Genomic DNA, 27,713 nt, shown 5'->3' on the forward strand with positions numbered 1-27,713 from the left:
ATTTAGAGGCGTGTAACCGCGAGGAATATTTATAAAAAACGAACGTAATATAAGCTGTCATCATTTGTTAGTACATTTTACAAAAAATTAAAATGTTATTAAAGTAATATGATTTCCAACTTTACCATTATGTTCTGAAAAAGTGTATGTAATATAAGAAATATCACTCTGTACTTCGGACATCATAGCATTAAAGTGACCTTCCAGTGCTGTGTAGTATTTATTAGATATTAACTATTCATGTTCAAACTAAACAGATGTATGTTTAATACACATTTTTTTATGTTATAGTTATTCAACTGTAGCAGCAGGTGTTTTTATTCATTTAGTTTGCATTAATACGACAGACCGGCGGCGAAATTTCTATTTTATGAAATCCCGATTTCATCTTCGTGAATTCACAATTTTAACTTTGTATATTCACGTTTTCAACATACAGATTTCACGATTTAAACTTCTTGAGTTCATGATTCGAACTTATTTACACGATTTAACGATTTTACGTCATTAATTTACGATTTAAACTTCTCGAGTTTAATTTCGCAGATTCACGATCTGAACTTCACCAATTCAATTCGAGAAGTTGAAATCGTAAATTTGTGAAGTTGAAATCACGAATACGTGAAGTTGAAGTCGTGAATTCATGCAATCGGTGTTTCGTACATAAATCATTTTGCACACTCAAGCTCATTCAAATAATATGCTAGATTTACTTTTGCGTAACAGTAATTGATATTGATATTACTTTTAAAATGTATGTAAAAAGGTAATTAAATGATCATCTCGATTTGACCTTCGCGGAGATTGTTTATTATTTGGTACGAAACTTATTATTAGTTAAAAAGATTTTATAGGTAGATGAACATTACAAACATTTCTTTCTCAGTGGCATAATATGAGACATGATGGAGATTACATCTCAAAAGTATTAACAATTATTTCATTTATAAGGATTAGCAATGTTTTATGCTTTATACGGCTTAAGTAACGTATATTATAATCCTAGCAAAATAATCGATAAATATGAATTATATAGAGGATTGAATCTACACGAATATAATATTCTATTTATCACATGTACTTAACCTTACGATTGCGTCATGTAAATCATGGGTGAGAATTATTTGTTACTTGTAATGAATGAAGTTAAATCTATTTACTTCGTCAGGATGCAAAGTTATTATCAAATTTCAATAGAACTCAAAACTGTTTTTATTATAACACAGATACAATGCTGATGCAAGGGTTAATGTACGAAGGAATAAGCTACTTTTATTGCTTGTGTTTACGTTTGCATGGTGCAAATATGCAGAATGACCGCACAGGAGGTGATAAACTAGTCATATCTCATAAGGACATGCTAAGATTTAACCTAGAAGACTATGAATATTCTTGTTGTATAACGTCAGTAACTGTACAAGTAAAATGGTTTCCTGCGGTGAACATTTTAATGATAAGTATAAAGATATTTCATTTAACTATTTTCAACAATATTTGCGGGGAGGGGGGGGGGGATAAAATGTTTGTATCAGGAATATAGTTGACAATAATCGATCAATATAAAAGAATGTCTTTGGAAACTGGTGACCGTTGAAGACCGGAGAAGGTCGAACATAAAACAATTATTTCTTTTTAAAGCAGCCTCCAGATTCACGCTAATTTTCATGAAAATTTTGAAAATGTATTTGAATGTATAATATTGTAAAAATAACCAAAATGAAGCAATTTGCACATTATCAATGAAACTTATTACCAACGTAAATTACCAAAAAGTTGTCAAAATATGCATAAAGAGCCCTTACTGCGTTAGTAACGCAGTAGAAATATAGTTGTAAATATTCAAAAAATCAGTCATTAACCGCACATAACATGTAAAATATTACTTGAATCTTGAATCATATTACTTTTCCCAAAATCGTAGTACATATTTCTCAAGTTTGAATTTATTGAAATATTTTGACTCATCTGGAGGCATGCAGCTTTAAGAAAATGATTAAATAGGCCGACCATTTTATGAATAATTCCGAGCAAAAAATAAATAAAGTAAACACACCAGTTTACGCAGAAAATATCTCTATCTCCATACACTACGAATATTTTAATTGTGTAGATTTTCAGTATCAACAATTTATTGTTTGTAAAATTTGAGATAGTTATTAAAGAAACATTGATAATTTTCAAACGCATCATTCAAGTTTTTCCACCTTAAACGGTAAAATAATTATAGAAAATTTGAAATATCACGTAATAGTTTTTTGTTCTCAATTACATGTACGAGGGTTGTTCGGAAAGTTCTGGGAATTTTGTCATATCTCCTATATTTTTTGTTTCTAAGACGTAATATTTTGCACATACTAAGATTAGCATATCACGGAACTATTCCTAAAAATTGAATAGAATCAGACGGCAATAGCCGGAAATAGCAGTAACCATAGCAACACTTTAACGCCGCACCGGAGCAGTCCGACTCTAAAGAAAGGTATAACGCGCTACACTAATAATATTTCGTAATTTTGATAACGTAAAAAATGCGCGAAAACGCTGGTCAGCAGCGGAACGTCATAACGTCATTTCCTGAAAATATCATAACGTTATTTAAATTCTCAACGGATCAACATTGTTTTAAAGTTGTTGCCCAGAGCCACTGAGTAAACCACATGACGTCGATAGGTGACGTTGAATTGCGAAGCATCGTGAAAATTTGTGTTGCGCTGGAAAGTCTTCCACAGAAACAATGAAAATGATCAATTCTACAGGAAAATACAAGAAATGCAGTCCGGCTACAGTGTATAGATGGCATGCTCGTTTTAAGGAAGGAAGAAACCCTCCATACAGCCCGGACCTCGCTCCGATGGACTTCCGTGTGTTCCCGGAGCTCAAATCACAGCTGCGTGGAAAACGCTTTGACTCAGCTGACGATCTTGTTAAGCATACGCAAGCTATAGTCTCGTCCTTTACCGATAGCTGTTACGTGGAAGCATACAATAAGTGGATCAGCCGACACAGGAAATGCATCGAAATTGCAGGTGACTACCTTGAAAAAGTGCGACGATCGATGGACCTTAACGTCGCATAACGTTGCAAATGACGTCGGCGTGCTCGGCTGTGACTAAAAAAAGGATTGGAGCACCACACTAAATACCGTATTCCGGTATATACCGGACAAGGCGCTTGAATGATAAAATGCTAAAATCTTGCCTTTTTACCCAACGGAATGAACTAAAACAGGTCTAATTCATCTTATCACACCGAATTAAGTGCGATAATGAAGGAAAAATGTAAAAATATGCGAAAAAAACTATATTTGTCTATTTTGTGATCATGATTTCTGCAAGCGTCTAGAGGTACTGCTCCAATCCTGTATTGAGCTAAATCCGGCGTGCTCCGAGTGTTTGTTATATGGTTATTTACTATTTTTATTATGTTTTAGTTTCTGTGTGTATGATGATGATATTTTCAGATACTGTACAGTATATATTGAAATAAATGCGTATATATTTATATTTACGCTAACCAGACTACAACGTGTGCTATAAAATAATTCTCAGAACTTCCCGAACAACCCTCGTAGGAATAATTCGGACTAATTCCCTACAGGTAAATCCGTAACGTACCGGCAAACGGTATTTAGCTGGGTTTTCGAAAAGGTCAATTAACCAATCATATACGGTTTACCGATCACATGCTCCTCCATGTACCGAAAACAGGTCACGTGCTCCTCCATGCCTCAAAAGTTAAACGCGTACCAATACCCTGCGGTCTCCAGACCGCAGGGAATAACATAAAGCTGCTACGTTGATTGATAACGATAATACACGGTGGAATTATGTCAAAGAAGTGTCACATTACAATTTGGCTGCGAAACAAATATTTAGTTATAACGTATTTTCTTTCACGTTGTGTAAAAACTTACAAACTTACAAGTATACCTTATACATTGACAACAACGATATAATTTTAAATCAGACAAAATTTACTCGTTTCAAAAACGATTTATTTTCATTCCTAAAAAATACTTATCTTTTTTATCTTTTTCAAGTTTATATTATCAACTTAGAGTAAAAAATCAGCAGAAAATTGCATTTATTGGTCTTTAATTACATGTTTATTCTATGGATTTCTATCAATTTATTTTCTTGTTTGTATTTATACATCAAAATGCCCTTTATAATAGCTACATTTTTTTCCCAAATATTCATACACTTAGTGTTATGTCTCTTTATAAAAAACCTGCAAAGTTATGTATTGTTATGCAAATTATTACAGTGGTTAATATCTGTAACAGTTTACTCTGTAACCTTGATATATGTTGAAACAATAACTAGACTTTGTAGAATACTGAAATATCAATGTATAGTTTATTATGACTTAGACTATGACTAATATAGTGAAGTTACCATATGTAGTTTCAATGAGGGACTATATTTAAATGCGGATAAAATGCATACACCTAAATCCGCAAATAGAAAATAAAGCAGAAAAACAGTCCGTCATTAAATGGACATGAAAGGTGCAACAAAAGCATGAAAAGTGCAAAAAGGACATGAAAAGTGCAAAAAGGACATGAAAAGTGCAAAAAGGAAAACAAGTGCGAGGTTACAAAGTCTTTACCACTTTAAGGTTTTTTTCAACATAAATGTTATGACGACTTCAATTTATGTTGACGTCATTAAGAACGCCATCAAAAGGCATGGAGAAAATTAAAGTTTGGTTCGTTTTGAATAATATAACATTAAATTATATTGAAATCATAAAAACATCAAATATTCATATCAATAATTATAGAAGTATTGTCTCGTGAAATTTATTTTTCGAACTTGCACTGAATCAAATAATCATGCAAATATATTTCAGACGCTCTGTGTAATATAAAAAATAATTAATCCACTTTGAAGAGAAGTGACTTGTTATGATTTAGTTTAATCATCTATTTAATATTCATTAAAATTTGCAAACTGTTTCATCAGGTAATTTCATCTCTTAAATTCAGATCAACTTAAAAATGAAGAATCTGCGAAGTTGTTTTAGTTTTACTATGTTAGCGTAAATTATTTCAATTTAAACTAAGTAATTTCCAAATAAACTTCCATATTTCACCTACAATTAATATACACGAAGGTTTAAAACTTTAATACACTTGTAAATCAGCAATATTTGTTATTTTATCGAATGTAAATATTTTCAGAGGGCAATTACGGTTAAAGTAATTTTCATAGTTAATTGATAAATTCAGTATTTACTTTACACAAACATTTATTTAGGTGAAGACCACATTCAGATTTTAATGTCAATATTTCTTTATGTGATTTTTAAATCTATCTTTTAACATTCTTATTTACTTGTTTTCAACAAATTGTCAAAGTTCATACATTCGATATACAAACAACTGAATAGATTTTATATGTTAAATATCAGTATTTAATAAACAAAAATTACAGCTTGTTATTGTAGTTATGAAACCGTTCATTTGATTGGTATAATGAGATAATTAGACTGTAAAAATATAAAAATCTGGAGAATGTGTCATCTCTCAGAAGCATTAATCACAACAAAATTACATGAAAATTGCAGACTTGGTTTGATTGAGTCTGTACATGAGGGATAGTAAAAAATGCAACGTTCATCACTCCTTTAGCACAGGCTTAAGCGGAACAAAATTTTCAACACTTAAAATTGCTGGGGTCAATGATCCTGAAGGACCAGAAAAATATAGCGACACTGACGTTTAAGTGTATGTATACACTGACCGTTGCAAATTACTTCGATAAGGGTACATGACTTGTATGTTTCATGTATAATCAAATATTTTTGTCGAAATATTGTATTTATACTGAATTTTAAATATTGTATTTATACTAAATTTTGAATATTGTATTTATACTAAATTTTGAATATTGTATTTATACTAAATTTTGAATTTAGTCGTTACGGTACATGCTTTCTAAGATGTAACCAGAAATGTAGTTTATATCATAATTCAAATATAGTTATAAATGTAGCTTCTCCAAACATTCAAACACTACTTATTTATCAAAAAACATACATTTTTTAATATGACAATAAGACTTTTAACAGGTAAAGAATGAGAAATGTTACATAAGAAAAATTAAAAATTGTGCCATTTGAAAGAAAATCCCTAAACATAAGTTTGTATAAATTTATCGGTATACCATTTCAAACATACATCACAGAGAATGGTTCATTGAAGAATCTATCATATTTTTAATATCCATTTAATCATTACTATTATCTAAATGAAGCAAAATGTTCGATACATCACCTGCGGTTATGATGAAATTGTTATTGCAACTGGCATTATTTTCTATTGATTTTTTTATCTTTATAACTCCTATTCCATTTAGTTGTAATGGTATACGTTAAACGTTTATTTTATGCAATATGTAATTTCAATGAGTCACTGAAACATTGTTTTAACACCTTAGTCTGATAAAATATATAAAGTCTGAGGACTAAACACTTTAGTAATGGTAGTAAAATAGAATAATATGATATATTTATTTTGAATAATCAAGGTTTTGATAGATTTTTTTTGCGATTTGAGTGTAATATGTCTATCTATTTTCAATTAACTTTAGTCAATGCTTGATTTCATATTTCACAGGTTCGTTATAAGGCACTGATTCACTCCGATAGATTCTATATATTTAGTGCCAAAAAGGTAAAACTAAAAATTTAAACTATGAAACATTTAAATCAGTGACTTAAGTTACGGGAATATTTATGATGTGTCACATTGGTACATGTATCTAGTTTAAACGTTCTAAGTCTCGCTACCATTTCATACACTTGCAATATAGTATTATTCTTAATGTACAAATCATGTCGTTCTGTGCTTTAGTTAAAGACGACAGTATCAAATATTATTGGAATCCTCGAAATTTCGCAGATCAATTATAGAAACGAATTATCTCGGACGAATTACTCACACACGTTCATCTTCATTACAATTTATTTATATATTCAACAATGCTTATTAAATTATGGCTTTTTATGTTTCAAATGCAAATGTTTGGAAAAATAACAGATAACAGAAAAAAATGTTTATATAAGAATTCAAGAGAATTTCTTGAGCATTTGTTAAATGCGAAACAAAATCTTATCTTAAGCATAGACTGGTATTTCGGTATCGGTTAAAAAAAGTTTCATAGCAATATAAATTATCAACAAACGCTTGGTTTTGACAAAATTTTATCAATATTTATTCTTGGCAAAAATATAATGTTAGTTAATGTTGTATATCAGTGGTTTGTTAAATCAGAGACATAAACTTATTTGATTTCGGTTTATAGTAATTTAATGTATATTTAATATTTGAATATACATGTATTCAAACGACACATATCATAATATGATGTTGGGTAAGTTTTTCTACGGTTCTGATTTACATTCAATCACATTATGTACAAGCACAGCCCGCAGTGTTCATAACGTAGTGCATGTATACATTTCTACTTTGTGTATTCCTCGAACTTGCAAGTCATGTTAGAATTAATTTATTGTACATCTCCTACTAATTAAACAGTATTAATTATGGTCTATCCCTGATTTATCCGCTTACAATCTTACACAACTATATGGAAAAACGTCAGTAACAGTAAGTAAGTAAGTAAGTAACGACTTTATTTAATGAGGCTAACACATTCAGTTTCCCGATCTTCCATGCGGGCCTCAGTATATACAAAACAACATGAAATACAATCACAATCAACATTTAGACAACATAAATATGTACATTATAAACATCATATCAATACAATAAATAAGTAAACATTTTTTTTTCTTACATAGAGAAGTGACATTTTCATAATTTCAGCATGGAAAGTACAAAAAAGTAGATCAACGTTGAAGAATTTGACATTTATAGGGCTGTTCTAATAACAGTTTTTATTATACTTTTTATATTATACATTAAATTATTGTTTTTGGAAACAATATGTACAAACAATTAGTAAGAAAATTGCCATTGGATATAGGAGGCTTGAAATTTCCTCAGGGTATCAGAATTTCGAACATTTATTGGTATGTTGTTCCATACCACAGACCCAGAGTAATTAAATGATTTTCTAAAAAATTATGTTTTTGGCTTAGGTACAGTTAGTTTTCCATTCTGTATAGATCTTAAGTTAAAGTCATGTTTGTCATTTACTGTTTGGAATTTATTTTTCATATAAACAGGAAAGGATGGTTCATTTATAGATTTATACATGAGGATTGCCTTTTTATACATAATTCTTTTGTCAAAAGACACCCAGTTTAATTCTTTAAGTAAAACATTTGATGGGGTATCAAAATTTTTGTCTAAAATAATTCTTGCAGCTCTTTTTTGAAAGTTGACAATTTGTGAAAGTAATTCACTACTGCAGTTTCCCCAAATAGTGCAACAGTAGTCAATATGTGGCAGAATATAAGCATTTTCTTGAATGGAGATCAAGGTACTGTTTGATTCTGAGAAGCAAATAGAGCTGTGAATTGCATTTTTTAATAATATTTTGAATTTGTGTTTTCCATTTAAGATTTTTGTCAACATGGACTCCTCAGTGTCTTTGTTGTAAAGCTGCAGAGTAGATGAAGCAGTATTTTTTTATTTAGTATTTTTTATAGAGAAATTTATGGCCTTAGTTTTTTTGTGCATTTAATATCATTGCATTTTGCCTACACCATGTGCTAACACTATCAAGATCTGTTTGAAGATTATCATTCATTTCCTTTAAAGTACTTCCAGTAGAAGTTAGGGAAGTGTCGTCTGCGAACATATCAGTTTCTGAGAAGCAAATAGAGCTGTGAATTGCATTTTTTAATAATATTTTGAATTTGTGTTTTCCATTTAAGATTTTTGTCAACATGGACTCCTCAGTGTCTTTGTTGTAAAGGTGCAGAGTAGATGAAGCAGTATTTTTTTATTTAGTATTTTATTTTTATAGAGAAATTTATGGCCTTAGTTTTTTGTGCATTTAATATCATTGCATTTTGCCTACACCATGTGCTAACACTATCAAGATCTGTTTGAAGATTATCATTCATTTCCTTTAAAGTACTTCCAGTAGAAGTTAGGGAAGTGTCGTCTGCGAACATATCAGTAGTTGACTGTTTAACATGAAGATGGATGTCATTAATGTATATCAAAAATAGTAGGGGCTAAAGGACTGAGCCCTGAGGCACTCCTGAGACGACTTCAGCTGGTTCAGATAAAACACCAGACACATTTACTTTTTGTGACCTGTCTGATAGATAAGATCTTATCTAGTTAATAGCATGTGAAGAGAAATTATAGAAAGGTAGTTTTTCTAGAAGAATTTGGTGGTTTCCTAAATCAAAGGCTTTTGATAAGTCTAGAAAAACAGTTACGACAAGTTTGCCGTCATTCAGAGCACTGATCCAATTATCAATTATATTTGTAAGAGCTGTCTCACATGAATGATGTGCCCTGAAACCTGATTGAGCAGTGTAAAGTAAATTGTTTGTTTCTAAATAGAGCTTTAAGTGGTCTGATAAATGTTTTTTCAATTATTTTAGATATAAGGGGAAGTACTGAAATTGGTCTATAATTATTTTGTCTACCTTTGTTCCTTTGACTGGTTAATCAAAATAATGTTAACTAGTACATATAAACACGATTCTGTCCAACTACTTTGAATTACTAAAGAAAGTTACTTTGTTTGTAAAGTACTCAAATGTAAAAAAAATGACTCTATCATGCATTTCATTAAACGAAACATGTAGAATAGAATTATTCCATAAAACGATATTTTTATGTTTGTTTATGGAACTTTGTCTGTTGTCCTTTTATCCAGGGAATTTTTGCCTGTTCACATTTTAAAGATTTTAGATAAATTTGATATCCAAGAATCTGTAAAAACACATTTGTAAGGGAGAGGTGGGATTTTACGTTTTGTAATAAGCATTCAACACTTAACATAACCGACATTAAATTATAATGTCATTGTATATAATAATATGAACCCGATAATATATACGACATCACAAAATCATTTAAAATTGCGAACCTAACACTAAGCTGTAGTCACTAAGCTGTAGTGTGTGAGTTATATGATAAAATTTAGTTAGTTCTACATTTAGACAAATAATTTGGATAACAATTGTGAGCATAAAGATTTAACGGTCTTACATTATACTGGAGACATTTTAATAGACACAACTATGTTCATATATTATTAAGTTTATTAAAACTACGTAGATATTTTTTCTAAAGTGATTATTGCTTAATCCCGATACACTTTCTATGCTACGAATGAAAATTTTAATTGCTTAATATATTTTCTAATTTCTTGCTTTATAAATTTTCTTGTTTTTACGAACAAATTAGATACATTAATTATTCGAAAATCACCAGGAGGAAACTAAAATTGGTCACATTTTGTGAAATTTATCCAATAAATTAGTTCATTACATTTCATTTCACAATTTCAGTGTGTTAAAGAAATACAAAGAAATGAAACTTTTATCTTGGTACACTTTAAATAATATTTATTTCTTGCTATGCTTTTTATACTTATACATGTTAATTGTTTCTACACACATGGAATCTCTTATAAAAAGAATTTACGGAAGAAATAGAAATGTCATTTGCAAAACTTAAAAAGCAAAACTCAAGCAAGGCCTACATTTTGCACCAGTTCAACTAATTAAGTCATTTACGTGTCATTAAACTGCACTTATTGAATAAGCAGCAGTTATATAAAAGAGCGCTAAGTAATTTTCAACTTCATCAATAATCAATATGTTTCTATATTCTACCGACAAATACCGAAAGTTGATATGAAAAAAGTAATAAATCTTCTCATCATATAAAACTATCGTAAAGGAATATTGCATTTTTAAATATTGCTCACATGAAAAGTTGAAGAAAGATTTTAATGTGATAAAATGAAATATATATAATATATTTCATTTTATCACATTAAAATCTTTCTTCAACTTTTCATGTGAGCAATCCATTAAGACAATTATTCACCATGCACTTGAATCAACTGTTTATATCATAATACAATATACTAATGAACTTATCATGAAATAATAAAAATGATAAGTACATAAAATCAAACCTTTAAAGAATTCTTTTCCAGAAGGACAGTTTAAGCAACAACAAAACGATGAAACGTTTCTCTTTGTGATAGATTTTATCTGACGATCTATGAAAATATTTATAGTTGAATATAAATTTGTTTTTTCAAGATGTAGATTTAATGTCAACATTAAAATATAGTTATAAAGCATTAAATGAAAACAATTTTAATACTTTCATCTTTTTATCTTAGTGTCTTTATACTAATAAGTTAAACTCAATCTATTTGTATGTCAGCAAAGAAAACGTATTCAATGCTTATTCAAGAGGAGTTTAAGTACAAATAGGAGAATAGAGAATATTCTAAATTAAAGTAAAACATTTACAATTAAGAATTTTATCTCATCTCATCATGAGTCGGTGCTTATTTGGTTGGAATATATTTGCTTTGATTTGTTTATAAATTGCACAACGTTTTCTTCGTAATCTATATTTTAAGGCAAACTTCTAATTGCACATAAAACATTCCCGAAGTTGTTTAAAATAGATCTGTTATTTGTTTTCATACAATTCTAAATACCATCTGACGCATTAATAGTTTTCTGTCTTGAGTTATTTGGAAATAAAATTAAGAAAACAATATTTGATTTTCTTGTGACTAACATTTTAATTTCTGATTTAAAACATTAGCTGGACTTATTTAAAATTTTAAACCCAATAATTTAAGAAAATTTCCCCAAAATTTTTTTGAAAAAAAGATGAATTTTGGGAAAATGTTGTTTAAAAACACAAATAAATTTTGGAACCCCAACCCCCACCCCCCCCGTAACTAATAAATCCGGAAATTTAATTGGGCGGCAGAAAACCATATATTTTTAATTTCTTTTTGGGTTTTAATTTAGTCTGTTTTATTTGGAGATACAATTCTCAAGTCCACCAAAAGATTTTGCGATATTAGTCTTTTAACCCCTACCGGGTTTGGGGAAAAAACAAAAGATTAAAATGAAAGAAAAAATAACATGAAGTAAGTTTTGGAATTTGTACGGTTTTCAAACAAAAATTGACTGTTTAAACCCCTGAGGGGAAATAAAAATTTGGGAGTGTGAATACAAGAAAGGAAAAAGAATGTTTTAAAACAGAATGTTTGCTTTCAGATAAGAAAAAGACGCATACAATTATTTTGGGGGGTTTTATTTTTCGTGAAGTTGCCCCATATAATATGCTTTTAAAGTTAAAATGCCCGACATTTTATGCTTCTTAGGTTTTGGGAAGGGAAAAAAACCCCGCTGAAAAAATATTTAAAAGTTTGTTTCCCAAAATTGGGGTAATATTGTTAAAAAGAAAGTACAAAATCAATAGGAGGAAAGATTATATCAGTATTTGTCTAACATAATCTAATTAACTTTGTAATAATAAGACTTTTAACATTTCGTAATCCTCTTTGCGGTAATTTTCTGCACCAAATGTAACAAAAGATCATTAGTTAAGGGTCAAAAGATCATGTTTTCATTCAACATCAATTCGCATGATTGTAGTTGACATCTTTGCCATTTTAAACAAAACAAATAAAGATCAGTATCCTAACTTATTTGCTATGAGTCCTAAGAAAATATATCTATATTAGGATAAAAAAATATATTTTATATTAACATAAATTTAATGTATTTTATATAATAAGATTAAAAGTATTGATAAAACATTAGACAATTTATTTCAATTGTTTGATATAACTCATATTATAGTCATAAAAAGTTATAGTTTAAATAATAATGTTTGATCATGTCGTTTTGCGCTTTTTATATCGACAGCTTCTTAAGTGAAGTGTATATACAATTCCGCAAGCAGCGCATTGTGTCACATAAATTGCTATGGTAGAAAAATGTAAGACTGTACGTCTATTCAAAGTAAATAATCAGCAATGAGTAATAAAACGCAGCGTTACGGTCAAAATAGAGAATTATGTTCATTTTAGTGAAGCTGTAAAGTTATTGTTACGCCAATGCTTTGTTATAGGACATTCGCTACTCAATATTATATTGGAAACTACCATTCACAACGAACGTAAAGTAACAGTTTTTATGATTAGAGTTAGATTCATCAACCATTTGAAAATAAATTATTTATGTCCTGCGAAAGTTTGGTTCGTATGCTTAGATGATACAAACGGTTTGTGAAAAACTTAAGTTGTAGAGAGTAAAAGTTTGAAATATTTTTAATTACTTTTAGTGCGGAAATATGTGGTACATTTAATTAAAACTATTTTAAAATGATATACTCGTTTAACTGAAATATACTAAATATATTAATAAAAGTTATACAGTACTCACTACTGTATGGATAAAGTGGCAGCCCTTTTTATTAAAATATTATATCAATTTATATTAAAGCAAATCTTTTCATCTTCAATATTTACTTTAAATAAATATAATATACCAATATTTCTTATCTTTTCAGGAACATGTTCCGACATAGATTCATCCTTTAGTATGCCAACAAACGACTATGTTAGTGTCAAAAAGAGCTTCACCGAATAAGTAATTTCACTATTGTGAGGTATCTACTTTAAATACGTGAATACTAAGTATATGGAAGGAGGCTTTTGCTTAGAACAAAATTCATTGCTGATACCTATTGGATAATACTACTGAAATATAACTGAGAGTTGGGTATAAGTTTGACGATGACTAGTATTTCTGTGTCCAATACTTTATATTCTTGTACCAGTTCTATGACTAAAGAGAAGTGATAATTGTATTTGCAAATGTCTTGATTTAAACGAATTTTTGTTATATTACTTGAGGAATTATGTAAGCTGCTTCCGAACGCTGCGGACTAAGGATTTTTGAAATGGTAAGTTGATTTACTGTCTGTCATTCAATGTTACTAGTTTCGGTTTCTTGATAGAACGATGCAATTTTACATTAGAATTTTTATTTCTTATCAAAATATAATGCATTTTACAAGCATGTGTACACTAAATTTTAAGGTTATTACGTCTTGAAATTATTGTACGTTTGATATCTGAATTCATTTTTATCAATCTCACTCACACATCAAGTTAAATTTGAGACTAGTTTTTATCATTCATATGCATGGTAGCTCTATTATAGCATTTTTATGTTAAAATTTGGGACTTCCTAACCTAGTAGTCCTGGTTGATATCTTCAAATTTTATGCAATCACCGACTCTGACAAGGCGTCTTCGTTCCTGAATTCAAAAAACAAGAGAGTTTAATATAAGCTTTAAGCTTTCTACTCACTCATGAATGCTATTTATGTATTTATGTAAATATGGAAAAAATGAAATAAATATTATTTAAACCAAAAACAAAACAATGGAGTTTTCAACTGTACATAACCATGTTGATTACACTTGACATTAAGCTTTATATAAAATATTAAAACAAATGTGCTTTCTATAAACATTAACGAAATAACAGCAAGAAGAAAGCGACAAAGATTCGAAATAATTAGAATCAGTATTTTACAGCTACCATTCTCCCAAACAGAGCATAGGGGAAGTTTGTTTAATTTTTTTTATTCATTTGATGAATGTTAAGTCTTAAAATATTTGATTCGTTTATTTCCAAAACCGTTTGATATACTAAAACTTACTTGGTATCAATTACACAGATAGAGTTGCACATATTTATAGTTAACCGGAACAAATACTTTAAACGACTATGTTTATATGAAAAACCGTGTGAACCATGTAAAAAAGGCAATGTGCAATAGCTCATGATTAGTGTTTTTGAATACTACATGACTGCATTTAACCCCTTTCACGCTAAATATCTTAACATTATTCTTGACAAAACCATTCAAACATTTTGTGAAAATTTCTAAACATGCACAGACGGAATATTGAAAGGTCTTGGTCGACACTGGCCTATGGGGAGGTTTTGTCTAAGGGTTGATTAGGTTATTTACACAAATAGCAGATGTCTTATTTGTAAGACTTTTACATAATGGTCATCAAAAAAGTAAATGAGGAAAATAATTTGATTTTGTGAAACACTTTGATAATTCAAGGCACGTACGGGAAAGCAAGCTTAGTAACACAAATAACAATTCCATTCAGCTGTATGTAATTCTTTTTTCTTTATCATTGAATAAAATTATATCAACATAATTTTACGTGTGATATCGCGAAGACTAACTGTATATTTTGACAATACACGTATGTACATAACCTGCTAAAATGTTCTGTAATATACTTTATAATTTACTTAAATTTATCAAGACATAGAAAGCGTATATATATAGGCATTTATGAAGTCTTAATGTAGAACAAATGCATGGTAGACAAGTGCATCTTTCTATTTTTGCCGTTTTGGACTTTATAAGGGATTCTTTTTTTTTCTCTATTTAACATCTACACTGTATATAGATTGTGTCTTTATTTTGATTGACTAATTGTGTATAAGTACACCCAAATAAAAATAACTTATATTGGGTATATACCTACCCACTTTTGCATACATGCATTAATTCTGCAGCCTGTGCACCAACATTTACCTTGTTAAAACACATCAGGTATGCGTGGTACGGAATAGGCTCCCACATTTATGTAGACCCTGCAAGTAAGGTCTTATATTTATCAGGGAGCCGTAAATGACGATATGTGATTATTAGTGTGTGTTTGTATTTTATTTGTGGTTGATTTGATTTGTTAAATAATTAAGGTGAAATAGATCCCATAATGTAAGCATCTTTAAGGTCAACGTAATTAACTTATGTATAGGCCGAAGAAATTTAATTGTTGAGACATTTTTAAATGATCTAAATCATTTTGTATGTTATGTAATAAGTAAAGGCATCTATTTTTTTCATTTCCTTTCAGTACGGACAGATACACGTGTGTGTTCGTGAATTAGTGGAGGAGAAATTTGGTGCAGAAGCTTGGAAAACCGTGCTGTAAGTCAGATTGATACCAGTACAGAGCTTGTTTCACTTTCCGAAGTTAATACGTTTTACGAAAACATAAATGTACAATTAATATACATGTAGAATATGATTCTTTAAAGGCCCAGTTATCTCCTGTAATGCCATAATTTTAATTCTTAAAAAAAACCTTCGAATATTTGGTATCTGTTTACAGTTTCTAGAAATTACTCATTGACCATATGAGGATTATCCTTTGCTTTCTTTCGCTCTTTGCAATCGATGTAATTACAGTGATTTAGTATTTTGTATGGAAGCCAAAATACTACTGTGTTTACATTTTCCTACGTTTACGACGCATTTCTGCAAGTATTGCCCTATTGTCTGAGTCGTTTAACGAACTTCATGCTCTTAATCCATTACCAAAGCATTATTAAAAATGTATGACATTTATGTACAATAAGAAAGTATTGATTTCTGAGGCATGATGTGACTTTTAAATCGTTCACCGAACTACCCATTATAATACCAGCTATAATTTTGATTTATAATCAAAATGGAAAATTATTGGACTGATGCCAGATACAGAAATCCAGCTTTTGAAAATCACCTTCAAAAACATTATATGCGTTTCAAAAAAAATATTGAAATAAAAAGTAGGGAAAAAATCTTCAGACAGTGATAAGCGCACCTAAATAAATTGTGTGAAAATAACCAGTTTACAACTTTATAACTTGCTCAATATATAATATCATGTTTATTTTTGAAATTTTAGGGAGAAGTCTGGTTTAGACGAGCATGATCATTTTCTTGTCTTCCATAGATACGAAGATCCTGTAACATTTAAACTCATAGGAGCAGTTTGTGAAACGTTAGGTATTTAGTTTATATAAGATTATTTTAATTCGAGTGTGTTGGAAGCTATAAGCTTATTGATACATGTACACTCTCCTGGAACCAACCAGTACTAAGCAATAAGTGTAAAGTTTCTTGCTCACTAAGGGAACAACGGCTTGCCCCTGACGGGGTTTGAACCCATGCGGCCAGCAATCCTTACATTACTAGTCCGACGCATTAGCCACTCGCCGCCACCCATAACTATTTAAACGTTAGGAATGTGACAAAATATAGTGAAAATGCAGTTAAGTTTTATTGCAAAAATATCATATAACTTTTAAACAAATAGTTCAAAAATAAAATGTCCGTTAATCTAATATTAAGCATAAAGTTTTCTTATATAGTTTTATCACATTTAGACGACTTACTTGCATGTTTGGTATTTTATTTTTGAGTTATGCTTAAGCCGGTGCTATAAGGGGTAGCTTGCAATTAACAGTGCCATCTATGAACAGACTCAATCAACCCTAACCTGTAACATTTTCAATTTAATAGTGTTGCACGACATTCGAGTTTTTATTCTGCCTATTTTGAATAAACGAAGAAAATATGGTTTACTCGTTAAAAGATGTAATTCTTGAAATATGTTAGCATTTGTAGACTAATTTTTGCTTGTTAAATGTAAGTGTAATTTTATTTTCAGGTGTTGAACTACCAGCAGTCCTAGAAATTTTTGGGGACTATTTTCTTCAGTATTGTCTCCGTCATGGATACGATAAGATGTTGAAGACTCTTGGTGGAAATTTTAAATCGTTTATACAGAACTTAGACTCATTACATGCCCTGCTAGCGCTTACCTACAAAAATATCGTTGCACCTTCTTTCAGGTATCGCTCTTACATCATTCTGTAATTTGTGTTGATTGTGCTATAGCCATAAAACATTATATGCTATATAGTATATAGTGGTTGTTCATATAACATCTATTCTTTATATTGACCATTCAGCGTACAAAATGTCAAGGTTCCGACGAGCCCGCTTTAACCGTGTTTCACCGTACAATTTTTATGGAATGCATAAAAATGTGACTTCAATATCTGATTAGCCAGTTAAAGAATAATTACAGACAGAAAAGCATAATAACTGAAATAGGCACTCAAACTTGACATAATTTTTTCACCTTATATTACTGCTACTTAAAATTGTAATTACATTTTCCAGATTGAATAGCGCGATCACCGATCGTCACCTTGGAGCAAAAAGTAATGTAACTGACATTTTTTGAGAAAATCACTTTTTGTCATTATTTGGTTAGAAATACAAACTTTCACCAGTCTCTGAAGTTTAGAAGCTGAATTTTGATAAAAAATGACTTTTTTGGCATAAAAATAAAAAATGTAAGTGCAGCTTCAGAATTTGTTGGTGCAAAAACTACAGTAAGTACACTTACATGAGTTTTTGCGCCAATGTTTATACAGATAAGTTGAAAATAATTTGATGCAAAAAGTATTGTAACTGCATTAAAATATTTCACTACTGCATTATTAAATAGCAAAATTATTTCTAAAATACAAATTTTATATATAAATCTACTTTAGGAAACTAACATTTAAAGAAAATGTTTCATTTTAATTTAACAACAAACAATATAGCTAGGAATATTTCAGTATTCAAATTTTGTTGATATTTTTAAATGATTCAAGTAATATAAGAGCTGTTATTGATTCGGTGGAAAAACAAATTGATGAAAAAATTTTGATGATACACAAATATATTGATAATTACGTACTACTTTTCCATAATTGCTTAAATTCTTTCAGTAAAAACATGGTCTTTTCATAAATGTGTCCTGTTTCAAACAAATGCCTATTGCATTATATTTGCTAACAATTTTTTGTCATCACTGCCATGAAATATGCTTCTGTATATTGTTTTGGTTGAATTTTCATAATTTCTAGACATTAAATTATTAAATCAAAATTATCGATTTTCTAAAATGTGTACTGATCAACAATTATCAACGATACACATCAATATCATTTCTATTGATGACAGCTCTAAGTAATTTTTTTTTTCAATTGTTTACTCAATTATTTATTATAAAAATTAAGAAAAAACTTGCTTAAAAGATTTACATTCTTATTGCATTATATTAGGACAACTGTATTATAAAAATGTAACTGCAATTTCACTGTTTATAGCCCTGGAAAGAAACAGTTGGTAACATTGGTTTATCTTTTCTATTTTAATTTCTATAAAAACATGGCAGACAAAGACATGTAATCTGTTTCAATAATATATTGGTCAAAACCATAATTGCTAGTATGTTAAGTCTAATGTGGTGCATCTACAACTCCCATACATTCATACATATAGAACGGGGTCTATTATCAAAAATTAGAATGACTCAGTTCATTCTCTATGTCGTGCATGTTAAAACACTTTAATTAACAGAAAATCTCAATTTTCAAAGACCCAAACTACATTATGTCACAAAAATTAGTCTGAATTTTTATATAAAATCAAAGCTATTAAACAATGATAGTGATATGGCGTATAAATTGTTTAAAGGTTGGTGGCAGGAAATAAGACAATTTGAACTCAATATATCAAAATTTGAAAAGAAGAAGCAATGAAAACAAAATTATTTATAAAAATTAAAGTCTGTTCATGAGATATAATATAAAAGGATCTCACTGGGATATGTTGGACAAGAAAAGTTTAGGATTCTTAGCAGGTTCATCCAAAATCTCGACTACATCCAACCAAAATGTTCGATTCCTAGTGGTTTTATCCAAAATCTCAAAGTCTACATCCCTGTGATGGTTGGATATTATTGAGACATAGATATTATGATATATAGATCTCTAAATGCCCCTTTTTATAACAAATACATAAATAAACTGTACCATTAGAAAATGACAACAGTAAAAACCATGGTTAATAAGTTGTCACGTACTTCACTTCAGTGTTGTTATGTTTTTTCTGGTCCTCTGTAATCATTGATTCCAGTACTTTTAAGTGTTGAAAATTGAGTACAGCTTAAGTCGGTGCTAGGGGGCGTGAAGGATGTTGCACTTTTCGTTATTGCTCATGTACAGACTTAATCAAGTGAGTCTGCAGTTTTCATGTAATTTTGTTGTGATTAATGCTTACATTTACTTTGAAATTAAAAAAAACTGCTTTGGATTTACTGTTACTGTTTAAAATTAATTTTCAAAATATTCAGTTTTTAAACTTCCTTTCATATGTTTAATGTATTAAATGTGGTTCATAATCCACAATGACCTATTTTAAACAAACCTTACAATTAATTTGTTTGTAATAAACATCTTTCAATGTCTATGCAATGCAGTAACTTCGATACTTAAAATTAAAGTTAGTGCAAAAACTATGGTAAGTGCACTTACATCACTTTTTGCATTTAAAATCACAGTGCAAAAAGTCATGTAAGTGTAGAAGAATGTCTAATTACTTTTTATCCATAAATGAATAATTGTAATGTTTAAAACCAATTTAATAATACTTATTAATGATATTTTAACATTATTGTCTGGAATTAAAAGGCTTTACTCAAAATGAACAAATCAGTTTTTTGTGTCTCCTGTAAAATTTCAAAAATGTCAGTTACAGTACTTTTTGCGCCAAGGTGACGCGATGTGAACTCTAAAATCTTCAAACGTATATTGTTTATATTAGGGACGTTATATTGAAATATATCGGCCATAGCAATTTGCTTTCTCGATTTAATTTAGGATTAGATTACACTGCTATTAAAACAACAATGGTATTTCGATCCGTCTTCAGATCAATAAGATTATGATGTGTAAGAATCATTTATTTGCGTGCAGATACATTAAACAAACAAACGCTGTTTGGAGAATTTGATTTACTCTTAGGATGCCCATGAGACCGTGTCGAGCAAATTTTAATTACAGGACAATTTTCAGGAAAATCACTTCGTTGCTTGCTAATTGGATATTTCTAGGGGTTTATTGTATAACGAAGTTGATTTATATTTGCTTAAGTGTTTTTTACCAACAAATCGAGTGGTTTTCTGCACAATTCTTACTTTTTTCTCTCGACTTTCGAGGAATTCAGAACCGAAACACTAATACACGTAGTCTTGTTCCATTTCAATGTAAATGTCGTATTCTGCTTTAGTCGGTGCTGTGGGGAGATGACGTTAACATGCACTTTCCAGCGCCGTCCGAACAGGCTCAAACAAACCGAGTCTGAAACATTTACAATTTTGTCGTTGTGTGCGTTCTTTAGGGATTCTATTTTTCTCTATTTTGTAACTTAGTCATAACTAGATTAGATCTGAAGTTACATTGGCATTATATATACCTTTGATTGTTTTTACAGTTTTAAAATGTCGTTGTCATATTTATTATTGCAATGTGTTTGAGTGATACAGATGACCGTTCCAGAGCCATGTAAGTAGTAACAAAAGCTATCGTAATAAAAACATAATACAACCTAAATGCCTGATGTTTATCTTTCAGATGTGAAACAAACGAAGACGGAAGTTTGTCATTACATTATTATACAATAAGACCTGGGCTCTATCCAATTGTTTTAGGTAATGCTGAAATTTCTCTTTCTATTTTCTTTCATTACAAAAACAAGACTGTATGTAAATAATCTCTTCTTTGTCGCAAAAGTAAACAAACGAACAGAACATGTCTGAACATGTCTGAACAGAGATCCAATACAAATAGGTAAATTTATCTTAAGAGAAAGAAGTCTACGATAAAAACTTCTCTCTTGTTCACGCAGCTTATTAATCTAAAATTCATTTCGTAGACACTTGAAATCATATCCAATTTTCTTTATATAAGGGACCATATTGATATTACTGTGCATTTGTATTCATAAAAATGCATGAATTTCATGATAAAGATCATTTAAAGAAATAAGAAATTGTTCTTCCCATTTATTTCTCGTTTCGATATTTCCAGGGCTTGTTCGGGCAGTTGCTAGAGACCTGTACAATCAGGAAGCTGAAATCAGCGTCGTTGAAAAATCTCAGGAAGTAATTTCCGGTGGAAAAACACAGGAACACGTTACATTTCGTGTAGTTCTTACGAGACAAGACGATACTAAATCTCTAACAGAATTCAAACCATCATTTCCATCTGAGTTCTCTATAAGTGCTGAACAATTTTGTAATGCTTTTCCATATCATATAATCTTTGATCACAACTTGTCAATCAAGCAATGTGGAATGATGATACAGAGATTATTACGTATACAAATTAATGACCAAGATATGTGTGATATATTTGAGCTAACTCATCCTAGGATGAAAATGTCTGTGATAAATATAAGAATGTTCATCAATGCAGTATTTATGCTCAAGGTCAAAGTGCCTAGCAAAAAGGTACTTAAGAATGGGGATGCACAACATTCGTTGATATTAAAAGGTAATTATCATATTTGACCCTACAATATATATCTTTCACTTCTTGTAAAGGACATTATATAAAGTCAAAACCAAATGTTGCAGACTTTCATATTTTCAGAATAGAATATTCAATGGGCCACAAAAATATGACTTACACTTCATAAATTTATAACCTTTTCTTCTGTGACATATACCGGTATAACCACAAAATTAGACTTGTCATATTAACAAAAGCTAGACTTGTACTTTGCATTAATTGTGCTATAACATAGATATTTGTGAAACATGGAGACTGACACGTTTGGAATGTTGCTTGCGTTAGGACAAACCTGGTATTGTTCACGTCACATTGATGCGTTCCATATAGACAAACACATTTCTGTGAAACAATAAATAACATACATGTAATAAAAGTCGCAATGTTTTACTGGCATGTAATTTAAAAAAATCAAAATGTTACAAAATATCAATATTTTTTTCGACCGAAGACCGTCTGAAAACAGTTTGACTTCCTGTAAAATTAACATGGAAGAACTGAATATAAGCCGAATTTTCAATGGTCATTTTCAAAAGGTATTTTGCTTTTATTTTAGGTCAGATGATGTGGCTTGATGACATTAAACATATGATATTCATTAGTTCTCCACGGTTATCAAGTCTGACAGAGCTGATGGAGATGAATGTTTACCTAGCTGATATTCCACTTTATGATGTCACAAGAGAATTGGTGTTACTTAACCAACAGAGAATTGCAGAAATTGACATTGCGTAAGACTCTTGTCCCATGTCAATGTCAATTGATTTTGGTTTATTTGCACTATATTATACTGTCTAGGTCAATCCGAAGAGACATTCTTAATTTATCATTGGAATAGCATAATTTGATTTCATTTACCTAAACTTGGCATTTAATAAAAGTTTATATCTAACAAAAAGATAATAATATGTGAAGACGTCAGGATTGAAACATTTAATAATTCTAGAAATTAGTTTAAAGATATACTTGTATTATAAATACTTATTATTTCTATAATACCCTTTTTGATAAATATATATTAAAGATAGAATTCAGTTGCAATAAGACATATTCAATAACAAAAACTAAATTTCAATATTTCTGTAATAACAGAATTTAACCTAAAGATAAGATTGTATGTCTTTAGAAATATTTCATTATATTCTATCAACATAAAACTATGAATTATAGGATTTAAGCTGTAAACATATGCTTTAATCTATTAATTCATGCAAACTCTTGATAATTAGTAAAGCAGGAACATAATAATTGTTGTTTTCGTTTAAGTAAGGTATTATTGGAGTACTTAAAAATGGTGATAATATGTTTTAATTTTTAATTTGTTATTTTCTGAATGTATGGAGACTATTATTTATTTTAAATGAACGTGCGATGTCCACGTTATCATCTTTATATTAAATTGGTTTTTATCACATTTCCTTTGTTTGAGAATAGTATGCCTAACTCTTAACCCAAAGCATAAAGTATTGATTGCGTAACAGCATACCTTTTAGTTTATGCGCTACCCTGCTATTATACTGATTATATTTTGCAACGGCCTTTGGTATTATTTTAGAATTCACTTCGAACGACATTTAAATTGTCTTTTATCCTGTTTTAGTAAACGTCTAGATGAAACTACGATAGAATTGAGAAAGACATCAAAAGCTCTAGAAGAGGAAAAGAAGAAGACAGATTCTTTATTATATCAAATGTTACCAGAAAAAGTTGCAATCGAGTTAAAGAATGGAAGACCTGTGGCTGCAGGTACACATTTACAACAAGCATTTTACGTCCAAAAAAGATAGATACACGATATGTAATTATCAGAAAAAGCCCTTAGTCGATTAGTTCCAAACACAAGTAAACTATCACTTTGTCCAAAACATTACATAAAATTTATTTAAAAATAATGATTTCTTCTTTCAATTCAAGATTAAAAGTTATAGGAGCAACATAATAAGATTGGGTTATTAATTCTATGTTTTGTTCCAGTATGCCCGTTCAACTTTTTGCCATGCATTTCGCTCTGGCAGGTGAATCTTTGCTTTGACATCTTTATCTATTAAATTAACTATTTTATCATTGACCTCGTATTTTTTATTTTCTTCTCTTCAGAGAAGTTCGAGCAAGTGACAGTTCTATTTAGTGATATAGTTACGTTCACAAATATAGCCTCTGCATGTCCGGCTATATCAATAGTTCAAATGCTCAATGATCTGTACAATCGATTTGACGCAAAATCTACTGAACATGGGGTATATAAGGTAAACATTTCATTGGACACATTCATCGTTATCTTAATATATTCAGCATATTTATATTGGTATTATAATGAGAGTATGAGTAATGTTCAGGGAACGCACAGAATCCCGGCAATATTAGGGCAACGCAATAACCAAAAGAACACCGACAATCTTTTTGATTTTCTTATATTCTTCAGTTATAATTTATCATGTGTTTGGTTTACTCATAAGATGATAATAACTTTATATGACACATTTCTTGTCCGTTTTAGGTAGAAACTATTGGCGACGCATATATGATTGTAAGCGGGGTACCAATCAAAACAACTACGCATGCGCAACCAGTTGCAAACTTTGCAATGGATATGGTGGCCGAAGCGGCACTGGTCAAATCTCCTGCAACTGGAAAACCACTACAGGTGTGATTTTGTTGTATATGTATTGAAATTGCTTTTGTTGAAATACATTTGTGATTTTGTTCTTCATTTCAACTGGCGTGTATTGGTTTTCTTTTTTGTATTTTTAAAGAAATAAACACTTATTTCAAATAATCCAGTAATCATACATGCGTGTATGGATTCTTTTTTGTATTTTAAAGAAAAAATCCACTTATTTCAAATGATCGAGTGAGTTATTGGCTTATGTATGCGTTCCCCTTGTTCATTAACAAGATTAACCTTAACTGTAATAGATATATTACTTAAAATGACTTTAAGTGTATTTCCTTTTAGATTCGAGTGGGTATCCACACAGGGCCAGTAGTTGCAGGCGTAGTTGGGCAAAAGATGCCGCGTTATTGTTTATTCGGAGACACCGTTAATACGGCTTCACGTATGGAGAGTCACGGTGCTCCTGGGCGTATACATGTCAGTCCAACGACGTTTAAGTAAGTAATCTACTACTTATATAAACATATTTCATATATTTCATTGATATATACATAAAATGGCAGTAGTTGGTTTTATACTGTGAGCAAGAAAAGAAGACGCGCATGATAATGAGAAGAAATAGCGTGCTCTGCTTTTAAGTGAGTGATATTTTTTATAAAAACAACAAGATAAACATTTTATATGAAATAACAAGCTAAATGAAACAGCACTGTACTAGTTATTTTATTTGATTTTTAAATCACTTTTTATTTAATTAAAATCAAACAAAAAAGAAAATTATTCCCTAGCGTATAAGAAATATGTGTTGGGTTCTATTTTTAGGAACATACAAGACTCTAAGGAGTATCTATTTCGTTGCCGTGGCGAAATAGACGTTAAAGGCAAAGGGAAGATGACAACGTTTTTCCTGATCGGTACCAAATTGAAAAGGATAAAGGAACCAGACGATGACTTTAGCTCGCTTCCAATTTGGGGCGACACCGATCCTCTTCCTAGCATAACATTACCTCGAGGATCACGACAAATGTTAGGCGGGAAAAGCAGTACCTGTGTATTATTATAAAATAATATAACATGAAAAAATTTTGAGAAATAATTCAGAACTATAAATTCAGATGCAACGTATACTGAGAGTACAATCTTTAATTTTCCTACAAGCCAAATTATAATGTAACATCATCACTCGGAATTGAAAGTGCCACATATAACAAGTTACATATTTGAATAGTTGATATATATTAATTTGTTACATTACATTCAATTACAGCTTTACTATATTTCAATTTGATTATGTTTTCTCCAGATATAATGCAGTTAAGAATAATTATAATACAAATAAATGATGAATTTTAATCAGATAACACACAACAGATTTATATAATTATCATAGATATATATTTTGTATTATTTTCAAATATAAACCAATGAATTAAGCTTTTTGTGAGTACAAAATCTTTTATAGCAGGAGTTTTATGAATATTCAAAATTGTTTCAATGATATTAAAATGAGTTTCTCAGGCTAAATACTCGATCTGTGGCAAATTTTATTTCTGAAATATTTACCAAACTTGTTATTGCAAATATATTCGATTTAGAAGACAAATACCACAAAACCACATAACATGCCACAACGTTGGTTTGTATAGCACCTAAGTGTTTGTTAATAGGCCATTGTGATAATTTGATATTAAAAAAGATATTTCTTAAGCGATGGGTATAATTATATTGTTATTGCGTATTGATTTAATGTTTCTTCTGTATTTTTTGTTTAACCTTATAAACAGAGCTGGACTCTTTCCTCTTAAATGTGTTAATAAATATATACATTTATATTTTACCTTTGATTTCAATGTAACAAAAGTACATGTTAAAACACTATATTTTTCGAAACGACGTAGCCATCACGCAAGTTATTTCCCTATAAAAGTGTTACTTTGAACGTAGATCTTTCGGTTATAACTGTTGAACTAAAATAGCTATAACGACATAACTAGCTGAAGTATAAAAGAGGACACAATCTGGAAATGAAATACGAACTTTGAGAACTAATAAAACAACACTTTTATTGCAGCCTTTCAAGAATAAATGGATTAAACATGTTATGTCATTTATTATAATACTGCACGTTTGTAAACTCACTTTTCATTGGATAATCGTGCCTTTTGTGTAGTTTTATATACACGGCTGCTGTCAATTTATGAAGAAATCTGACATTTTCTGAAAAAGGATGTTTGCTGTATTATAAATCCGTTATAGATATTCTGCAATATGTACATAGGTAGAACTTGACGCAAATATTATAAGTAATCAAGATTTTTGACAGGTTATATGACCATATATCAACGGTTATTTGCAATACAACCATTGCCTAGCGGCTCGGGTTATATTTCAAACAACAGTTTATATAGGGCCATATAACCTGTGATAAATCTTTATAACTAATTATATTTGCGTCAGGTTATGCCTATGTATATATTTTGTTTATTGGGGCCTTTGATACAGTACCGGCAATTGATTCAAAATGTTTTATTACTCTTACCAATTACCCAATAACGTAAGTTGCACTATTATATTGTACAGGGGAAGTAAAGTTAATAAATATACCCAAGAAAATAACGTTACAAAATGAAATTATCACAATCATCGTGATTCAGTGACTTTAAAATCCTGTGGAATGTAATGAGTAACAAATTATACTGTATAATTAGGCGAATTGTAAGGACGCAGGTTATATTTTCTGCAAAATAACAAATATTCTAGCAATAAAAAATTGTGATATATTCATAACGAAAACGTTTGTAAAAACCAATGATTGTTTGACAGTGTCTGGTTCAAGTAATTTAATTACAATTACATTTGCTCAAATATTATCAAATAGTAACGAAAA

General features: G+C 30.0%; 1 protein-coding gene across 1 annotated transcript in view; it reads left to right on the plus strand.

Annotated features, from left to right (window-relative positions):
- Positions 1-26,897, plus strand: part of LOC132754440 (guanylate cyclase soluble subunit beta-2-like) — a 49,091-nt gene extending 22,194 nt beyond the window's left edge. The window contains exons 2-13 of the mRNA XM_060745068.1: positions 13,499-13,894; positions 15,888-15,961; positions 16,704-16,804; positions 17,469-17,652; positions 21,274-21,350; positions 21,730-22,194; positions 22,769-22,943; positions 23,813-23,958; positions 24,310-24,458; positions 24,710-24,856; positions 25,169-25,323; positions 25,649-26,897. Coding sequence (XP_060601051.1) covers positions 13,892-13,894; positions 15,888-15,961; positions 16,704-16,804; positions 17,469-17,652; positions 21,274-21,350; positions 21,730-22,194; positions 22,769-22,943; positions 23,813-23,958; positions 24,310-24,458; positions 24,710-24,856; positions 25,169-25,323; positions 25,649-25,889 — 1,917 coding nt within the window. The 5' untranslated portion in view covers positions 13,499-13,891 and the 3' untranslated portion in view covers positions 25,890-26,897. The remainder of the gene's footprint in view (positions 1-13,498; positions 13,895-15,887; positions 15,962-16,703; positions 16,805-17,468; positions 17,653-21,273; positions 21,351-21,729; positions 22,195-22,768; positions 22,944-23,812; positions 23,959-24,309; positions 24,459-24,709; positions 24,857-25,168; positions 25,324-25,648) is intronic.
- Positions 26,898-27,713: the final 816 nt, after the last annotated feature.

This window comes from Ruditapes philippinarum, unplaced genomic scaffold (genome assembly GCF_026571515.1).
Source record: "Ruditapes philippinarum isolate M1 unplaced genomic scaffold, ASM2657151v2 ctg1316_1_1_1_1, whole genome shotgun sequence".
Taxonomy (NCBI): Eukaryota; Metazoa; Mollusca; class Bivalvia; order Venerida; family Veneridae; genus Ruditapes; species Ruditapes philippinarum.